Source organism: Strix uralensis, chromosome 1, assembly GCF_047716275.1.
Source record: "Strix uralensis isolate ZFMK-TIS-50842 chromosome 1, bStrUra1, whole genome shotgun sequence".
NCBI lineage: Eukaryota > Metazoa > Chordata > Aves > Strigiformes > Strigidae > Strix > Strix uralensis.
In genome coordinates, this window is record NC_133972.1 from 127,306,889 (window position 1) to 127,325,713 (window position 18,825).

The 18,825-nt window shown below is 35.9% G+C and overlaps 1 protein-coding gene across 1 annotated transcript in view; it reads right to left on the reverse strand.

Moving 5' to 3' along the window:
• CCDC178 (coiled-coil domain containing 178) overlaps positions 1-18,825 on the reverse strand; it is a 177,753-nt gene that overhangs the window by 3,718 nt on the left and 155,210 nt on the right. The window contains 1 exon segment of the mRNA XM_074859055.1: positions 16,573-16,707. Within this exon segment, the coding sequence (XP_074715156.1) occupies positions 16,573-16,707 (135 nt within the window).

The following is an 18,825-nucleotide window of genomic DNA, read 5'->3' on the forward strand; positions in this document are numbered from 1 at the left end:
CCAAGACTTTGCTGAAATTTACACTCAGTAAAGAAACTAGCACTGGAATCAGTGCCACTTTTCTTGGTGTTCCGGTTTCTAAAGATGCTCTGGAATTGAGTGCAGGTCAAGATTCAGTTGGGAGGATTTTTTATAACTAAAACAACCACCACTAGAACAATTTTGTCTGGAGTATCAATACCTTTTATTTGGATCTGATCTACTGTCTTTTAGTAATAAAATGAAGGTAATATTAACATTTCTTGTAAATTTAGCTGAATGTCATTTTTAATAACTAATGTTTACAAGTGGGAAAACTAATCATCAAGTGATAGTTTATTAATGACACTGACTTGATTCCAAAATAAATTTAATAAAACATTTAAGATTAGATTGAATTGTCTTAAAGGAAAATTTTCTGTGCTGGCTCATTGACAAAATGATACTGGTACGTCTGTCTAGGGCCAAGGTTTAGCATGTATCTGGGTTCCCATTAACTGAAAACTGGGAGCTGTGGATATATTCTGTCACTCCTGAAATAACAAAAACAATCTCTACCTGTACATTACATCTCTGATCTCATTTCCACGAGTGATTTAAATCAATGGATTACATTCATGTAAAATGAATTCTCAAATTAGGCTGTAGTCTTCAGTGGGACAGCAATTTGATTCTCAGCATAGTTGTTACTGAGGAAGCGCTTCATTTTATTCTAGTTGCCATTTCAATCACATGTTTATGAAGCACTGGGTATGGGAAAATTTCCACTCTTTTCCTTCAAAAAGTTCAGCTTGTTAGAAAGAAAGCTGCATTTTACAATGTACTAAGTAAATTAAGTTTATGACAGTCATATGCTTTATTAGTGTTTCAGTGAAAAAAAAAATCTAATTTTAGAAACTGAAAACATTTGTTTTAAATACACAATAACATAAAATATGGTCACTCATCTCCAGTTTGCTTCATTAGTCTGACAGTATCACATACTAGTAGCTCTCAAATCATTACAAATAAAGGCTAAAAATACAAGGCAAACTTATTGCTTGGTTTTCACAGATATAAATTAGGTGTAACTGCAATGAAACTAATGGATTTAAAACACAGAACACTATCAAAATCAGGCCCCGAGTCCTTAATAGCCCTTGCTGGCTTTTCATTTGTCAGCTGTTCTACCTAACCTATTGCAGGAACAACGAGGTACAACATGTGGATATGTCTGAGCCAGACTGCAAAACTTTAAAAAGAGATAACTTGATTATTTTATGATGAAATCTATTTTATAACAATTCTGTCTGGAGGCTTAGAAGGACTCATTTGCTGGAGGAAAGAATGGAACAGGGAATGAACTTTAGCCATGCAAATTCCTTTCTTGAAACATCATGCCTGTAGTCAAAGAATAACTGCCTAAACAGCACTTGAAGCTCAATTTACTGTAAGATTTACCATTAGACATTTCAGTTTGGATGTGCAAAATATTATTGTTTGATAAGTATTATAACATGGAAGTATTTTAAAATTAACTCCTTCGTAATCAGCTTCTTCCTAGGTGTTGTACAGATTCAGTTATGATTCACGTTTTGTACAAACTTGTTCTCTCATATGGTACGTTTTAAAGTTACTTAGAAAAGAGTTCCTCAAAAATAAATAATTTAATGTGCTTCCTGGGGGGAAAAAGGGATAACAGATGCAAACCACCTTTTGACACAGATGCAGAATATCTGAAATACGTGAAGATATAGTAAATCAACAAGATAATCAGAAAAGTATGCAGAAAAATATAGGAATAATGATAGGGCTATAAATAAAATGTGAATGTCAGATTGGAAAATGCATATATTGCCTTAGAAGCCAGCAATATTCACTGTTGAAGTTCTCATTTGTCCATAACACCATAACATATGAACTGCAACATGGAGTCAAACCAATGGTCCATCTAACGCATTGTTTTGTTCCCAGCAATGGTCATGATGAGAGCCTATGTAGAGAAGAGTGTAAGGGCAGAATAAACATATGAAATAGTTCTTCCTAACATTTTCCTATCTCAGAACAGACAAATGAGAACAGACCAAAGAGAATTTTTGTCAGAATTCCCCATGTTTCAGCAAGCATTCCTAAATTTCAGAAGACCTCCCTATAATCTCAGAGTCATGCTTCTGAGTTTCCACAGCATCAGATATTTCTCCTGTTGATCCTGTAGCACACAAGGAGACTCAAGGAAGATTTTGCATTAACCTAGAAACAGCTAGAAGAGCTATATATCCACAAACAACTTTGAAAATTCATTCATAGTCTCTGGAAATAGATGTTAAAGCTTCTCTGTAGGACTGAGCAGCCAGAAAGACAACTTGTACTACTCAAAGCCATAGAGTGTGGCAGGTAGGGGGAAAGTCATGGAGTAGCTTGCTCAGGTTTTTCTCCATCATGTCCCCAAGGACATTAGCATACAATCCTGCCAATGCCTCCATCATACAGGAGGAACATAAGTCTGCAAATGCTGCTTCAGAGGGCATCCACACACCCTCCATGGGCTTCTCTTGCTCCCAAAGGAATTTGACTGGGCTCCAAAATAATTTGTATTTCTGACACTAATTTGCTCCAATAAAAGATTATTTCAGTTTTGAAAAGGAAAAATCTTCAGTACTCCCTAATAAGAAAGTGCTATTGAAAGACACAGGTCTACTTGAAAGGTTTCTTAAATTATTCCAAATCAAATGGCAGCCCAAAGAGGCCACTTTTCTGTCTGTTGATCTTGGTAAGGTAGAAATCATATTGGCAAAACTAAAGTGCATGATGCATGACTTCTCAACCTCAGTGGCTGTTGGGCAGCATTGTATCTGTCAGGGTGACACTGACACTGTCAGGGTACTGCAGATTGAGCTCCAGAATTATATGCTGTTTGAGTGACTATAGAACAATGAACAATTCTCATGGTTTATATACAGAAAAATCTCAGCTCTTTGATGATCAACAGAAGAAAGACAACAAATGGCTTTTTATCCTTGAGACATAGGGAACTGAGAAAGTTAGAAAAAACAAAGAAAAACTATAAATTCTTTTAGAAGACAACATCATGATATTTTAGATTGCTAATCTCAAATACTAATCTGATTTATCTAGTCAAAACATTTCCTTTCTCATCTCCTCTAAATTTTCCCTATCTTTCAGACTCTACCTGTTAAGAAGAAAGAAGTAGGAATTAAAAAGAATGAGAAATAAATGGAAAAAAAAGGTAATAATATAACACCAACAGTGGTTAGACTCAACATCTGTATAGGTCAAAGGAGTCACTACAAAATGTGTAGAATTATTATTACAGTGAGTTAAATAAGATATTGAAATCTAAGAAAGAGCAGAATACAGGTGGAAGTCTTTGCTGCATAATTGTATATACACATTTTAAACCGAATGATAATTAGATGATCAATGAATAAATCACTGAAACTGAGAATGTAATGCTCAACATCTTCCCAGACAGTTATCAGAGATAGAAGAAATGATGCTAACAGGAAGGGCTGTGTACTCAAAAGTCTGTCATTTTTCCAGTCTAATAAAAGATTGTGCCTTGCCTTATAAAATCTGCCTTGTTCTTAGGCCATCAAGATTATAACAAAACTATCACCACAAAACCACTTTTTAAAACACAGATGTAATTTTAGTTCTCAGAATAAAAGTTTAACTACAAGGAAACATAGTGAGAGTATGTATATTGACTCAGATTGTTCTGCCTTCACCTTGAGGAAAATAGTGCTGTACCTAAGGAAGCCAGACTAACTTCATTACTGATTTCAATGGGACAAGTTTTAAGTATGTTTTGCAAGACTTCTTAGTCCCCAAAGGTTAACTGGAGTGAAGTATAGCATTAAAAATCTCCTTGTTTGGTGTACTCTTTCATTTTCTTATTTTAGAAATCGTAATAAAACTAAAACTCATAGCTTTGAAAAATCTGTGCCAAATGAAAAAGGGTATTTTCTGGAGTTATTATAGATAATTAAAATACTCCAGTAAAATTCCATGATAGCTGTGACAAGCTGGCATGCTAAAGCAACTCAGTGAAACTGCTGTGACCCATCACAGTTTAGGAGGAGAGTTAAGTGTAAGAAAGAAACTGCTCTTCCTGAGTCTTCAACTCTCGGCTTATTGCTCCAGTGCCAGTAGGAGCACCAAAACTGATGCTGAGTCAAGTGATGATACAGATTGCAGACCCTTGTACACTGCTGAATATTATAGGAATGACAAATACAGCACTATTAAAATACAACTGCTTCTATTCTCATTTTCTTGACTTTTTCTTGAGAACTGAGTAGTTCTTTAAGGCATAATCCTTTCCACCCCATTCTCCCCTCACAAAACCCAAAAAGATTTACAAAAAAGATCTTGTATAAAGCTCCTCAGTCCCCTGAATTAGCCAACAGTAGTGTATTTTCCTTTGTCTCAAATACATATTTCTACTCTGCCACTGCATACATGCTCAGTTACCACAGTGCTTGGGCTCAGAGAAATATCCCATTCATTTTGGAAAAGATACTTCTTATGAGAACACTTGCAAATGAAGACCTAAATTTGACCCCTCATTCATCAGCCTGAGGTATCATAAGAATGTGTTTATAACAGCCTGTGAGCACAGAGACTGTAACAGGAATTAATTGGAACATTGCTTGAAGGAGGAGTGGTTCTTGTCTCTAGGTTAAGAATACCTTCAACACAAAGTTTGAGAAAGGAATAAAGACAGGAATACTTTCTAGAGGAACAATATACACTCTACTTAGATAGAAAAGAGTAAGAGAAATTGGATGGTAATGTGGTGGCTTGCACCAAACTGGTATTGTAACATTTTTGTTTGCTTTCTGCTTATGTCCTTAATTGGTTCCTTCTGTACCGCTAGCAGCAGCCCTCCAGAGTAAGCAGTCAGATGACACCCATGTTATGTCGATCCTGTGACAGATGTTTACTGATTTGTCCTCAGGAAGGATTTGGTTTCCAGATCTATCTTCCCAGGCATAGACAGAAGACATGATATGAGAGGGTTTTATTTTATTCCTAACTTTGTCCTCACATGCTTCAGGTAACTATTATTTCAAAAAGAAATGTTTATGTCCAGGGTGTATCATGTTAGTAAAAAAAACAGGACTGAAGTTTAGAAAATGAAGCCAGTATTCTGGTGAGAAAGAATAGGAAAAAGGCTGAAGAAGCAACAAGCTGAGATGTCCCATCCGAAACCCGAATGTTTTTAAAGCAAATGCATTTGGAGAAGATAAGGACTGGATTTGAAGAAGCTGCACATAGTAAAATAATGTAAAGCATTTAATACCTCAGATGCAACTTTGGAAGATTATAGTGCCTGTTGCAAGAACTTTCTTGTAAGGAGTTTTCCGTGGGAAATGCTTGATTGACTCAATCAAAATACGGGATAACTATTACACATTTTATAATTTTGCACATGACAGTCAGGATTTCATTCCGGTAGGTCATTTGATTCTCTGCAGGTGGCTCTGTTGGTTTCTGGAATAGTATACTGTGAATTACATGTTACACAAATGAAAGGCAGTTATAATTCTGGATAACATTGTATTTGATTCTACAAACATCTTTAGGCCTAATGCAAAGATTCCTTTGAATAATTTATCCAGCTAAGTGTCTGTGGTCCCAAACTCCTAATTTAAAAATGTTGATAAATGAAGTATCTCTTTAGCTAATAAATGAAGTATCTCTTTAGTTATCCTTTGTCAGCAACATTCATTTTAATGGAAAGTGAGTTTACAGGGTTACATGATTGAACTACTGAGCCAAGTCAGTGTTGGCAAATGATGGGCTAAATTATTGATGTTACACACTAATGAATTCTGATGAGAAATAAAATACAGACATTACATTTCAAGTGGTTCATAATTATTTTTGTACTTTAAAAGCAATTTTATTCTTTTTCCAAATCATACTGGTTCTGTAAAACAAAAACATAGTTAGTGATTATAACTAAAATTATTGAGTTTGAGGCAAAAATGCTTCTGTAAGTTTTCTTATGCAAGTATAATGCTATTCACACTAGGATTCTGATTTCTTCTTATACTTCTGGGAGAGGATAATTAAATTAAATGTCTAAATTTTTGAACTGCTGTCTTTAAATAAAATAATCTACTTTGCAACCATGGTTAAGAGTTCAGCAGATGAGTTTATAATCTATGATATATCAGCATGTTTACTAGAGATGTTCTGAACTACCATAATTAATTCAGGTGACAACAAAAACAGAAGAGCTGCCAAAAAGGAGCTTTCAACATGTAAATAGTTTATCATTAAACCTGTGTTTTGATATATGTTTAAAATGGGTAGAAGGAGGTTACTAAACTTCAGATAGCCCAAAATGATGTTGTAAGGTTGAATCATTAATTTAAAGTGTCATTTCTCTGTATTATCAGTGTACTGGATAAAGAAATTTAATTTCTTAGTTTTAACTTATAAAATCAGAGCTAAGCATTTGCTCATTTGGCAACAGTATAACTTCATATATCCTATCATTAATCTTGCCTTCTTAAAAATGGGCTTTATTTAACTTTTCTTAATTACACACTGAAGGCTTCTGTCAATTGCTGGAAAAGCAAATCTATGAAGTGTCGTTTCCTTTTCTTTTTGACACATAACAACTGAATAACCATCTTACTTGTCGGCTCATTGCTGTATTCTCTTGTCATTTAAAACTACCATTGGCTTTTTGAAGGAGTAAGTACATGGTTTTACTTATGAAGGGAATCCTGTGATCCAACTGATCAACCTTTCAGAGGTTTGTCATATTTGGCCAAGGTCTCAAAAGAGAGATTAATGAGCTACAGAATCATCACCATAAACCTCATAATTTGGCCTTAAACTTCAACACAGTACCCAAATATTTATAGTTATTTTAGCATAAAAGTCTCAGAAACACAGCATTTCATATTAAATGGAACTATTTAGAATGTTGTCTGCTCTGTTGCTGTACAGGTATCTATCAACACAGCTGGTGGAAACATAATGTACATTCAAACTATGTTTCCTCTTGTTTAGCCAGTACTGCTTAAGAAAATGATGGCTTTTCTGCTATTCAGTACTACTGCTCCAATCAGGACAAACCTGATTTAGAAAAATAACATTACAGATGAGAAATGGTTACACTTCTCTGGAAGAAAAACCCTACAAACTTTTTACAGAACCATAATAAAATACTTTGAGACATTTTGATTGTGTATGTGCTTTCCCATATTGTCCCAGATACTCATTACACACTTACTCAAACCAAGACAACTATGCTCTGCAAAGAGAATCAAGGATTCCTATACATTTTGCAAGGAAGAACTTGGATTAATTATTGCTGGATTTCGAACAACTCGTGTTCAAACCACTTCAACTAATTTTTCTATAATGGGAATGACTCCCCTGAACTGTAGGTAGGGCTGAGAGCATTGCATAATATGAAAGCTGCCAAGCATTTGCTTTTACAGGATACATTCTTTTTATTTTTTGTTTTTTTCCAATTTATCCAAAATTTAGGCATTGGGCTCAAATGCAGGATTTCTTTGGTAAATTTCAAAAATTACAGAAATGGATCATATGCTACTACCAACAAAATTTCAGAGCCATGAGTCTCTGAAAACACAGTTTGCCCATGTTTGGTGAATGTCAGCTTGAGCTCAGTAGCTCTGAAAACTACATTTTTACAAACTTGAGTCTTGCAATAGGTAAGGCTTCTCCAGCAGTTGTGCCTCAGGACTGCTGTGGTTTGGGGTGGGTCTAAGGGCCTTAGAGTAGAGGTGTCCTGCCTGTGCTTTCATTTTGCCCAGTAGATGCTGGAGGAGGAGGAAATTGCTTGATTTGAATGTAACAGAACAAGAGACAAAATGGAGCAACAGTTAGATTTGGAGGTTTATGAGGAGACAAAATTGGGCTACAGAGATGGAAAACTGTCAGTGGTCTGCCAAGTGAGGGTAGAGACAGGTCTCAGATGCTGGGAGGTAGAAGAAAGAGACCGTTGGTTGGAAAAAAAAGACAGAGGCTGGGACTTCAGGAAGCAACAAGGGAACAGAGGAAAATGGAAATCAGTAGGTAGTTCCAGAGACTAAGGCTGGAAAAGGAGCTTGAAGGGAGAGCAGAAATGGCTGGGAATGAGTCAGGTGCAGGAGAGAGGTCTGACATTCATCTGGGGTGAGATGCAGCACTGACACTGCGTTGGAAACAACAGAGACTATGAGCCAGAGGGACTTAGACTAGATAAAAAGACTGAGCAATAAATTACTGAACATGAGATAGATGACAGCCTACTACAGTTGTTATTTACTTCATTAGTTAAAGTGGCACATAAGTGGATTGGCACTAATTCTGCTGATGATCAAGGTAAGTGTCAATATAACGGTTTATATTATTGGAAATTTTGAAGTTTAAAAAAAATCTTAAAAGAAAATTATTAAGATTACAAAAACAAGCTACTCAATTTAGAAAAATGTTAGGATCGCAGTTATTTCTATAAACTTAATTCAGCCTATTTTGTGTAAATATTTCAACACAGATTTTAGTTATTTAAGTAAAAAGTAGAATTTATGCTACTTCAAGAAATAGAAATCCAGTAGCCTTCAGATTCTGGAAAAGACATCAAGGATGACAAAAAAACCCACCCAAACACATTTTTGGAAAACTTTTCAATTCATGATACAGTGTTTCAGCACATTTTTATTCCATCAAGTTTTAAACTCTGAATCTCTCTTTCAGGGAGTACAGGGAATAATCTGAGGTTTAAAGATTGCTGTAGCAGCGATATGACTCAGTGGATCAATTTTTAAGAAGCTGGAAGTCATGCAGTTTCTCTCTTCTTGTCTTCTAAGACCTACAGAGTTAATAAGCTTGCTAGTTCCTCAGATTTGACTGGTGTTTTGAGTGTTTGGCCCACAAATGTAAGTTATCAGAGTTACAGGTGGAAAGAACATGAATTCACAGACTGAATTTCTGGATTCTATTTCTCTTGAATGGGAGAATAATTCTTGCTCAATGAGAAACGAAGTTTGTCTAGTAATCTCATCATCTGTTAAAATCAGATATCAAGTTACCTGTAGCAAACCTCTAATTCCGTAAACTTGTGTTTCATTATTTTTTGTTAAAAAAAATCTATACATTTCTAGTAGGATATTTTAAATTATTAAGACATTTCTGTGTGTGCATGTTAGAAAGTATAAGAAAGTGGACAATTAGGGCTATTCTAGTAATACAAGGATGGATTCAGGTAAGTGGTGCTGAATTCTGAAGAAATGTAACTCTTAGAAATTCTTCTGTTAAAAGAAATTTAATTTTCCTAGATTAGATGTCATCCTTCCATTTTCTCTTAGGTCACAATTTTTAGTACTCAAAATACTGATACATATTTCTACACAAAAAGTATATATTGAAAATATACACCTGCAAACAAACTAAATAATTAATCACCACAACAATCCTGGTCAGGTTAATCTTAAAAATATGAGACTAATGCATTTGTTGCAGAGACCACCTTCTAGCCTCCTTCATTGACAGGCAACTAGCAGAACTGTTTGTCTTTAACGTTCTACTATACACTAAACCTTTTAGGTGGCAGCCACATTTCTGAACAATTTTACTCATATCACATTTACTTCACATAGTGAAACTTTCAAGTGAATCTACAGAAGACTGTTAAGGTCACTATAGGTGTTCCTATGCATGCCAAGAAATGTTCATGTTTATATTACCCTTTGGACATGATGCTTTGAAAAATGAAGAGTTTATGCAAAGCATAAGAAGCTTGGTGCATTAAGGCATAAGTGGCATAAAAACCTAAGTGCAACTGAGTTGTGCCAAATTATATGTACACTTCACTTCAAAAATGGTAAAAGAAATTATGTCAGAATAAAGATATCAGAGTTTTGCCATGTGATACACAAAATCACAGACCATGAAAATGAGGCAAAGAAATCAAGCAGGTTCTAACTTCTTCTATGAATTTGTCTTATTTTGAGATTACTTTCCACTCTCTCACTAGAAAGGTCCCTCTCATCATGCAGCAACAAAAGAAATGGCCATGAACATTTTGTGTGTCTATTCCATGACAGCTGTATTTGCCACCTACACCTACATGGCAAGTAAATTCAAAGATTTTGGTGAATGCTTGTCAGGGTCTTCAACTCAATCTAGAAAAATCTAGATAAAAATAATAACTTTAAGAATTTAAATAAAACATGAGATCATATTTGCAGAATTCCAGATGTTATTATCCAAAATTTGTAAGCATTTGAGAGGAAAACCATATATTTTTAGAAACTATATAATGGATGATGATTTCCATGTTTCTTTAGAACCCAATTAACCAAGTAACAAATTTTTCTACTCAGAAGCATTACCCCCAAGAGCAGAGGCAAAAATAGCTGGTCTCAATTCCCCTTTAACTGTACAAAATAAATATTTTATAAATGAATAATAAACCCAGCAAAATTTAACTTCAACATTTTAGATGGTTACTATGACTAAATGTGACTAAATACAAAAGCTTAGAACTAATTCAAAGGTGTGCAGCCATGTCTTCTTAAGAAAAGTTATCTGTCATCCAACCCCATATGTCTCCAAGACAAGGCAGAAACAGCAAGACTGCTAAAGTGAAATCAGCAGGCAAAAAAGATACAACTGAGTGTAATCAGCATAAATGGTGATAACTCAACCTATAACGGAGAAAAATAAAAGAGAAGGCTTACAGATTTTGAAGAGCATCAGCCCTGAGGGACACCATAACACACCTGTGTTAATAAGTTAAAGAACAAAAGATGTACTTAAATTGACTACCATCTGACAGCTAAGAAGCAAGTTAAGAATGAGTGGTTCTCAGAAAGCAAAAGGGCAAACCCTGCTTGTAATGTGCAGGATTACAGTTGGTCCTGGCCTTAGTGGAACTGCACTGGCTCTTTCCTGTAAGGAGGTAGAACAGGGTGCCATGAAAACCACAGATTTTGTACAGTGCAACATTTCTCTGGTAAGTATCCACTAAGATGCCTGCAGTAGATTCAGCAGTTTCAAAGCCTTAGTAAAGAACAGTCTTTCGTCTGGTGACCTCTGCAAAATTGCTCAAATAAAGACAATACAAAATAGATCAAAACTCTTTTCTAGCGTAAACAGATATAGTCCAGTACAGTGGAACTATTTTAAACTAAAACAGCATTGCCAAAAAGTTTTTAAGGATTTCAGGATAATCAAGTAACTTGAGTAAAACTGCAGAAAATGTGTAAATAATCACAGCATTCTGCAGTCAAAGCGAGAGTCTGTGGGTTGATGCTTCATTCCTTTGTGCCTTATTTAGCAATTTCCACCTAATGAAAACGGGTAAGACTGCTACCAACTAAGAAGTTTCCAAACTCTGAATTCTGATGATTGATTTTTATACTGCTTTGCACTGGTGTGAATGGCTATCAAAGGTGCAGGTTTATTAAAACTTAAGCCAATAATCTTGTATTTATTAGAAAGGTACCTTTGTCATGCCACCACCAGAAAAAGTATATATGAAATGCTTTAAAGTTACAATGAGGGTAGCAATGATGCTATCTTTTTTGTTAGTACTTTGGCCCCCAAAATAATTCTGGCATAACTCTAAATCATCTAAAAGAATGGACCAAACTGAAGACTGTCAGGATTAAAGCACAGGCACTGTCCCAAATAAAGCTACACCTGCCATCATATATCATTTCTCAATTAGATAGCTAATTGAACTTAAGAGCCAAGTTATTGAAACTCCAAAACATTATTGGGAAAACAGACGTCATTAATATAGCAAATACTTTGCCTGTACACTTTTGGGAGAAAAGGTTTTATATTTTTATAATTTTTTTCTAAATTAAAGAGATTACTTTTATTATTTTCTTCTGGATTAAAAATGTATTTAGTAATTGTAGAAGGACTTTTGAAGACTGAAATCCTCCAGCAAACTATAGAATATGGACTGTGATGACTGTAGTGGTGACATTTTCCCCACATTGCTGTCACATTTCTTCAAACCCCAATGAGATCTCCATGCAGGTTTAATTTGAATAAAAGTTGTAACTGACTTCAGCAATAGTCTTTGTTCCTCTTCTACCACATAGGTCGTCCTTTGACTATTAAGATACATAAGTTTACATGAAGAGTCAGTGCAATCTACAGTGGAGCTCATAGAACTTTGAGTACCTTGATAAAAACAAAGTCTCTTTTCAGAGTCATTAAGCATGTATGTAAACGGCCCAGAAGGAAAGAAGAGCAGAGCAGTGCTCATGCACTTCTAATGCATTTCTAGTGCACTTCATGCACTGCAATTTTAATCTCTCAAATTCTGCCACTGGTTGCAATCAGACTGCAGTAGAGGAATTTTTAAAACTTGAAACAGGTTACAAAGAAGGTAGAACATAAGCTGAAATAGTCTTGCCCAAGATACAGTCCTGCACTTTGCTCTACAAAAAAAAAGAAATAGATGAAGAGCCAAAATTGAAAGTATAAATCATTTCAGTCATTGATCTCTGCTCTAGCAGTTGATTTGACTGCCAAAATATTTATTCTTTGCTATTACTATGGAAGATTCTCTTAGCTCTTTTTTTTAACATCACAATTGAAATGCTCAATTTTAAAATTTCATTATTCTGCCAGAAGTATATTCACAAAACACATGGACACTAAGTAATCAGTTGATCGTTCCTATTTCCAACACAAATATCAAACGTTGAAAAAGCAAAATGGCTATAAGGATCATGATAAAAAATGGGGAGTATATATTTAAAAGTTTGATTGAGATGAAAGCTTAATATAAATTAAAATGGCATTTTATTTTTTAAAAATCTATTAATGTCACCACATACAAACCAGACTACTGACTCTTAGCAAAAAATGGGAAAACTAGGGGTTGACTGTCATAATTCTGCCCTCATGGTTCACACTCATACTGGTGTTTTGGATAATTTTAATATATTTGGATATTGTCTTCAGTCACATAACTATGGTGAGAGTTCAGTAAGCATATATGCATTACTGCTACATACTGAAGAATGTTTTTTGATCTTCTTTCTCAGAATAGAGAGCCAAAAGGAGGTGCATCCAGAAGGCAGCATGTTCTGATTATGATTCCCTGGTAAAGTGCACTGCTACTGGGTAGGACTGGGCAGACAGAAACGTGTACAGCTGGTGCTATGGCTGCACAGAGAGCCAAGGAGGCAAACGAGGGGCTCTTTGTCTTTGCTACCTTACACATAATTGTGACAAAGCAGATATTCTGGCCCTAGGACATTTAAGAAGGTGATGGCATGTGGCAGTCTATTAGGGCCAGGGGCCAGGCTGCTGCTTCTGGGGGCAGCAGCATCCCCAAAGGGGACAGGTACTTGAGCCTCGCGCTCCAGGGGACACGCTGCCTGCGTTACAGTATCCTAAGCACCCCCATTCAGTTTAGCACAATTACCAAAGCCAGTTGGCTCAGCCCAAGGGCATGCTCAGCCCAAGGGCATGCGTTAGCAGTGTGACTGGGAGGGATGCCTGGAATTAAGAGCAAGCTCAGCTCGGTACTTAACTAGCAGGGTGAGGGATCAGCAGTAAATCTCTAGCATTGGGACCAAGTTTGGTGCTGATAAAAATTAGGAATGGTACCCCAAATAGTTCTTTCTGAAATGAATTTGAGAGACCAGACACCAAAGGAGCTTGCCATCATTGTAAAGCTCTCCTCTTAATTTAAAATTCTTAGGCAAGCATCTATTTTTTTCAAATTATCATTAACAAAGGCACTTTGCTATTAAGTGAGATCCCTCCTCAGGTTTGGCTTTTTCTGGTGTTTGTTAAAGGTGACGACTAACTCCATCGATATTTGTTACTGCAAACATCCTTCTCATTAATAGCTTTGGCATTGTTACCTTTTTATAGGCACTATTCTTTCTTCTAAAGCACAAAGTTTTACAGGCACTATGGTCTATCTGCACCATTGGAAGTGATTGGAAGGCAAGCCTAGACTTTTAAAAATAGGCTGAATATTGTAGACTAGTAATGATGAAACATTGGACAAATCTGTCTTCCAGTCTGAGGCAGCTCTTGATTTTCACATCATAATTCTCCCAGAACGCTGCTGCTGTGTATAACCAGGGAGTGTTGATAGTTAAAAAGTACCTGGCAAAAAGGCCAAAACCTCCTCCATTATCTACTTTTAAGTCTCTCTTTGGATCTCACCCAGGTCACGGCTTCTGTAAAATATTAGAAAACACTTAGGCAGCCAATGTACTGTATCTACTGCCTCTTCTAATTCACTCTTCCTCTGTGATTCACCTGCTCCTGTTTGCTCTCGTCAAGGTAGCTGCTGGGACGCAAGCTCTCGTCAGCGGGAATCACCGTTTTGCTGCACACTCACACACTGCTCAGTGCAGCAGGTTCTCATCCTCACACTTTAATGGGAGCCGGACTCTAGGAATAACAAATTCAGGGTATTTCTTGCTGAGAGAAAAGGAAGGGACTGGAATGGCTGCCAGCTTTTATTTTGGAAGTGTGTGCTGCTATGCTGAATGTCATCAGTATTAGAACTTAATTGACAGAAGGATAGATAGATCTGACAATAACACAGATAAAACAAAGACACTGGTCCATATATAAATAAATCACTGCCAGGACCTCTAAAATATAAAAATATCATGTTGCTGGAAGGAAATATACCCTTGGTAATTGCTCTTAGCTGAACTAGTTTCCATTTTAATTTTATATATTTTCCTTGTTCACCATTTTAATAGTAAGCTATTATCTGTGAAAATGCATAAAACCAGCAAGAATATTAGAATACCAGAAAAGGATCAGTATATCAGAAAAGGTGTCATGAATAATAAAAGTTGATAGGGAACAGAATGTTGTCCAGACTTTGAACAGAAAGTTGTCTTTGGTAGGTCTGAGCTATTCAGATATAAACAGCCCCAAATGTTGCCAGTACTTACATCTAAAAGCTTAGTTTAGGCCTGTCTCTAGTTAGTTGAGTTATTCAGGGTGACAGGATTTACAGACACAGCTTCTCAGCATGAACAGCATGCATGGAAAAATTTATGCTAAGGTGAAGGATTTCTGCAAAACTCATTCATTATAACATGTACTAGTTATTGACATAAGAGTTCAATTGTATATGAGGTTCACAGTACAGCTATTAAAATACTGTGTAACATTAGATTAATGTAAAGATTCCTGTGTGAGGAAACCAATTGCCACCTGTGGCTTCTATGTCAGTCCTATTATTCATGAGCTTTAGGCTGCACATCGATCACCTCTGTTCTTCACTCACTATTGGAGCAGTTGAACACAGGAGAGAACAGAAATCATCCCAGCTATCCCCCTGCAAAAATCAAAAAGGAGCTTTTCCAGTTTTGCAAATGCTAAATGAGAAATTTGAATGAAAGAGTAGTTCCCGGCTTACCTGTTTTCAGTGCAAATTTAGTACATATAACACCCCCGAAATGCCATAAAAGTATTACAAATCATTAATAAAATATAAAATCTGATTATAATTTTTCTTAATTATTTTTTCTTGACTTTCTAATTTTAATATGACTTGTATTTTCTAAAGCTTTAACAGAAGTAAAACATATATAGAAATTTGGAATTTTAAAATAAAAATCCTCTTAGACACTGAAATCAGATCATGATGCAGGTTAATGGAATTCTAGAAGTTATTCAAGTTAGATTTTACTTTAATGCATCAGATATTAAATGTGAAGTGTATTTACATGATATTAAAATGTAATAAAATTGTTTCTGCAATCATACAACAAAGCCTGACTGTTAAAAATTAGAAAACAAGGTTTGTAAGAATATACTGCAATAAAGCTGCATCAGCAACATAACTTCTTTTGCAAGGAGTAAATCTGAAGAAATTTTTCACTTAAGTCTTTTAAAAACCCTTCACAAATGCCATCTGGTTATGGCCATTAACTATGGGAAGAGATGGAAAGGAGTGGCTTTACAGAAATATGAATAAGATACCATAGCACAAGACAAAAAGAACAAGAACATTCAAACTGTACTGTATAGAAGTTACTTTCACTAGTAAATATATATATATGGGGAACAAGTGATAAAATGAAAACCCATATATTATTGGAAAACATTTTTAAATCTCATAACCCCCCAGTGTTGCTTTTTTACAAACAAGGGAAAGTCATCATATAACTGAGTTAGGAAGGTGTAATATTTCTTAAAAATAGTCTCCCGCTAAAGAAATTAAATACGAATACAGTGAAAATGACAATATTGTTTACCACGGAAATAATATTTGCACAAAACAGGACACAATAACATCTTCTAAAACAATGGAGCAGCAATACTAATGCCGCTCTATGTTTCAAATATTTATATCCAATGTATTTATAATAATCTTTTCAAAGGTTTGTGAGAAATAAATCTAATCTCACCCTTTTTTTCAAACTACGCATGGTATGGTATATGTGCTAACTTACTGAATTCATCCTTCATGCAATTCCAGTTTATTAAAGAGGTTAAAAATTTATAAAACTCTGATGGGATATGGTTTTAATGCTTCATCACACTACCCATCATTTGCTTTTCAATCTAGATCAGAATGATCTTTCCGACTTCCCTGCAATCACCTACCTGCACAGCTAATATTTTCTGAGCGTTCTCCTGAGAGGCTGCCTGGATCCTCGCCAGCCCAGCCTGGATGGAGAGGCCGTGCTGCCGCCACTGCGCCGCCAGCACCCCGTACCGCCGCCTCTGCAGCGCCCGCAGCTGGGATGGCCACGGCCACGGCCACGGCCACGGCCACGCCAATGACCACGCCAACGGGAACAGGAATGGGGGGGTCAGGGCAGGGGGAGAGGCAAGAAGGGAGGAGCGGGGGGAGGAAGAGGAAAAAAAAAAGGAAAAAAAAATTAAATTCCAAGTCAGAGTAGGAGAGGAAATTAATGGCAGCGTTCAAGAAGAATGATGGAGGGAAATATAGAAAGCAGTCAATAGCCCATTCTGCGCTGTACGGACCTGACAGGAATTTCACAGTCTCTTGGTTTTTCAGCCCACTCATGTGCATTCATCAGAAACCAGTCACATCTGGCTGCCAGGATGGGGGGTTAATTTTCTCTAAATGCCTCAGCAGTTTTGTTCTAGCTGAGGCAAACTCTGTGACTGCAAAGCTGATGAGTAAAATATTTCTACTTCACCCAGTTTAACTCAAAACCGATAGCCTCAGGACATATTGAACCTTTCTTAAAAAAATAATCTTTTGAAGCTTTTTGAATGGCACATCAGGTCAGGCCAAAGTTTAAAATGCAAGTTTAAGACTTTGATGGACACAAGGGCTTTTTTTTTTTCCCTGGGTAAAGCTTATCATAGCTTGGCAATGTGTGCTTTAGTGCATGACAAAACTAAAGAGAATTAACTTAGCCATCAACTGCTCAGGGAGAACAATAACAGGAAAGAAATTTCCAGATAGAAGTTCCTATTAATCTACCCAGCTATAACCACATGACATGAAAGCATCTAACACCACTAAATTGCACTGAATGTGGCGGATGAGAGTGACACTACTTAAAAAAAGGATTTTATATAGACATATAGAAAAGATAACACTTATCCTAGGAACCACATTCAGTGCAAAGAATCCTAACTGAAACTACTCAAAGTGGGAGTGCTTACCTGATAGGCTTTTGCTATTTGTTAACAGTAATTACTGTTACAATCTGTAGCTGACTAGTATCAGTTTTTCCTTCATCTGTAAGTATTTGGAACTCATAATCATGGTGTGGCAGTTCTCAGTCTAGAAGAAAAATGTTTTGAGATCTGAAAATCTACCAACACTGAATGTTTTTGAAAATGACTGTGGGCTTTGGTAAGTTCTGCAAACATTGCTGCATACTCTAGTCACAATTTAGAAAATGGAAATTTAAACCACTTTAATTATTGCTTAGTGGAAATACATGGTTTTGTGTTTCATCAAGTTAATTATTTCAATAAATTCCATAGCTATTGTTAGCATGAGGCCTTCAAGAGTATGCCTGTCAACCAGATTAACACAATGGATTGTACCATTCCTTTGGAAATATTACATTTCATTAAGGTCAATGCCACAGGTCAATAATTGGATCAGTTATAAAGAAGCTTTTACATGATAAGATATGACTGCTCTTTAGGAGCAAGCGCAGTGTACCAGGTGGAAAATACACTTTTTCAAAAGAATGTAGATTATAGTAATATCAAGTGAGCTATTACAGCCTAGAGAGTAATTAATGCACATTTTCAAAATTAATGGCCTGATTTTCAGAGATACTGAGTTTCCGCAAGTCCCATTAGATTCTATGGAATCTGTGAGTACTCTGCATCTTTGTAAATGAGGCTGTAAAGTAGTAAAACAGATCTTTGTACATAATTTTTTTGAGTCCTACCAGTGTATATTAAAAATAACATGAGGGAATGTAGATGAACTGAATGGGAAAATATAAAAATATCAATCTGAATCACAGACAAAACCTGAAACCAAATATGAATGTTTTCCAATTTGAAGAACCTTTTCTAAGTACCACTGTTCCTTTCCTCCTATTTTAGTATTTTTTTTTCCTGAAATCTAGCTCTTTCTGCGGGTCTGCTGTTAATTCAACTATTTTCAAATTTCATGTTGTATGATACCATTCTGGAGTCTGAAAAAGAATGTAGGTGAGAGAGGAGCAAACAAAACAACTTATAACATTTTTATAAAACGTTCTACTTCAGCCCTAGAAAAACAAAATAAGTAGAAAATTATTGTTGGATTATCAAAATTATCATTTTTGTAAAAAGGTAAAATAATTGCAAGATACATTGTCATGAGGAGGAAAATGGTGGTTGGGAGAGCACTTGAAAGGATTTGCCAGTGAA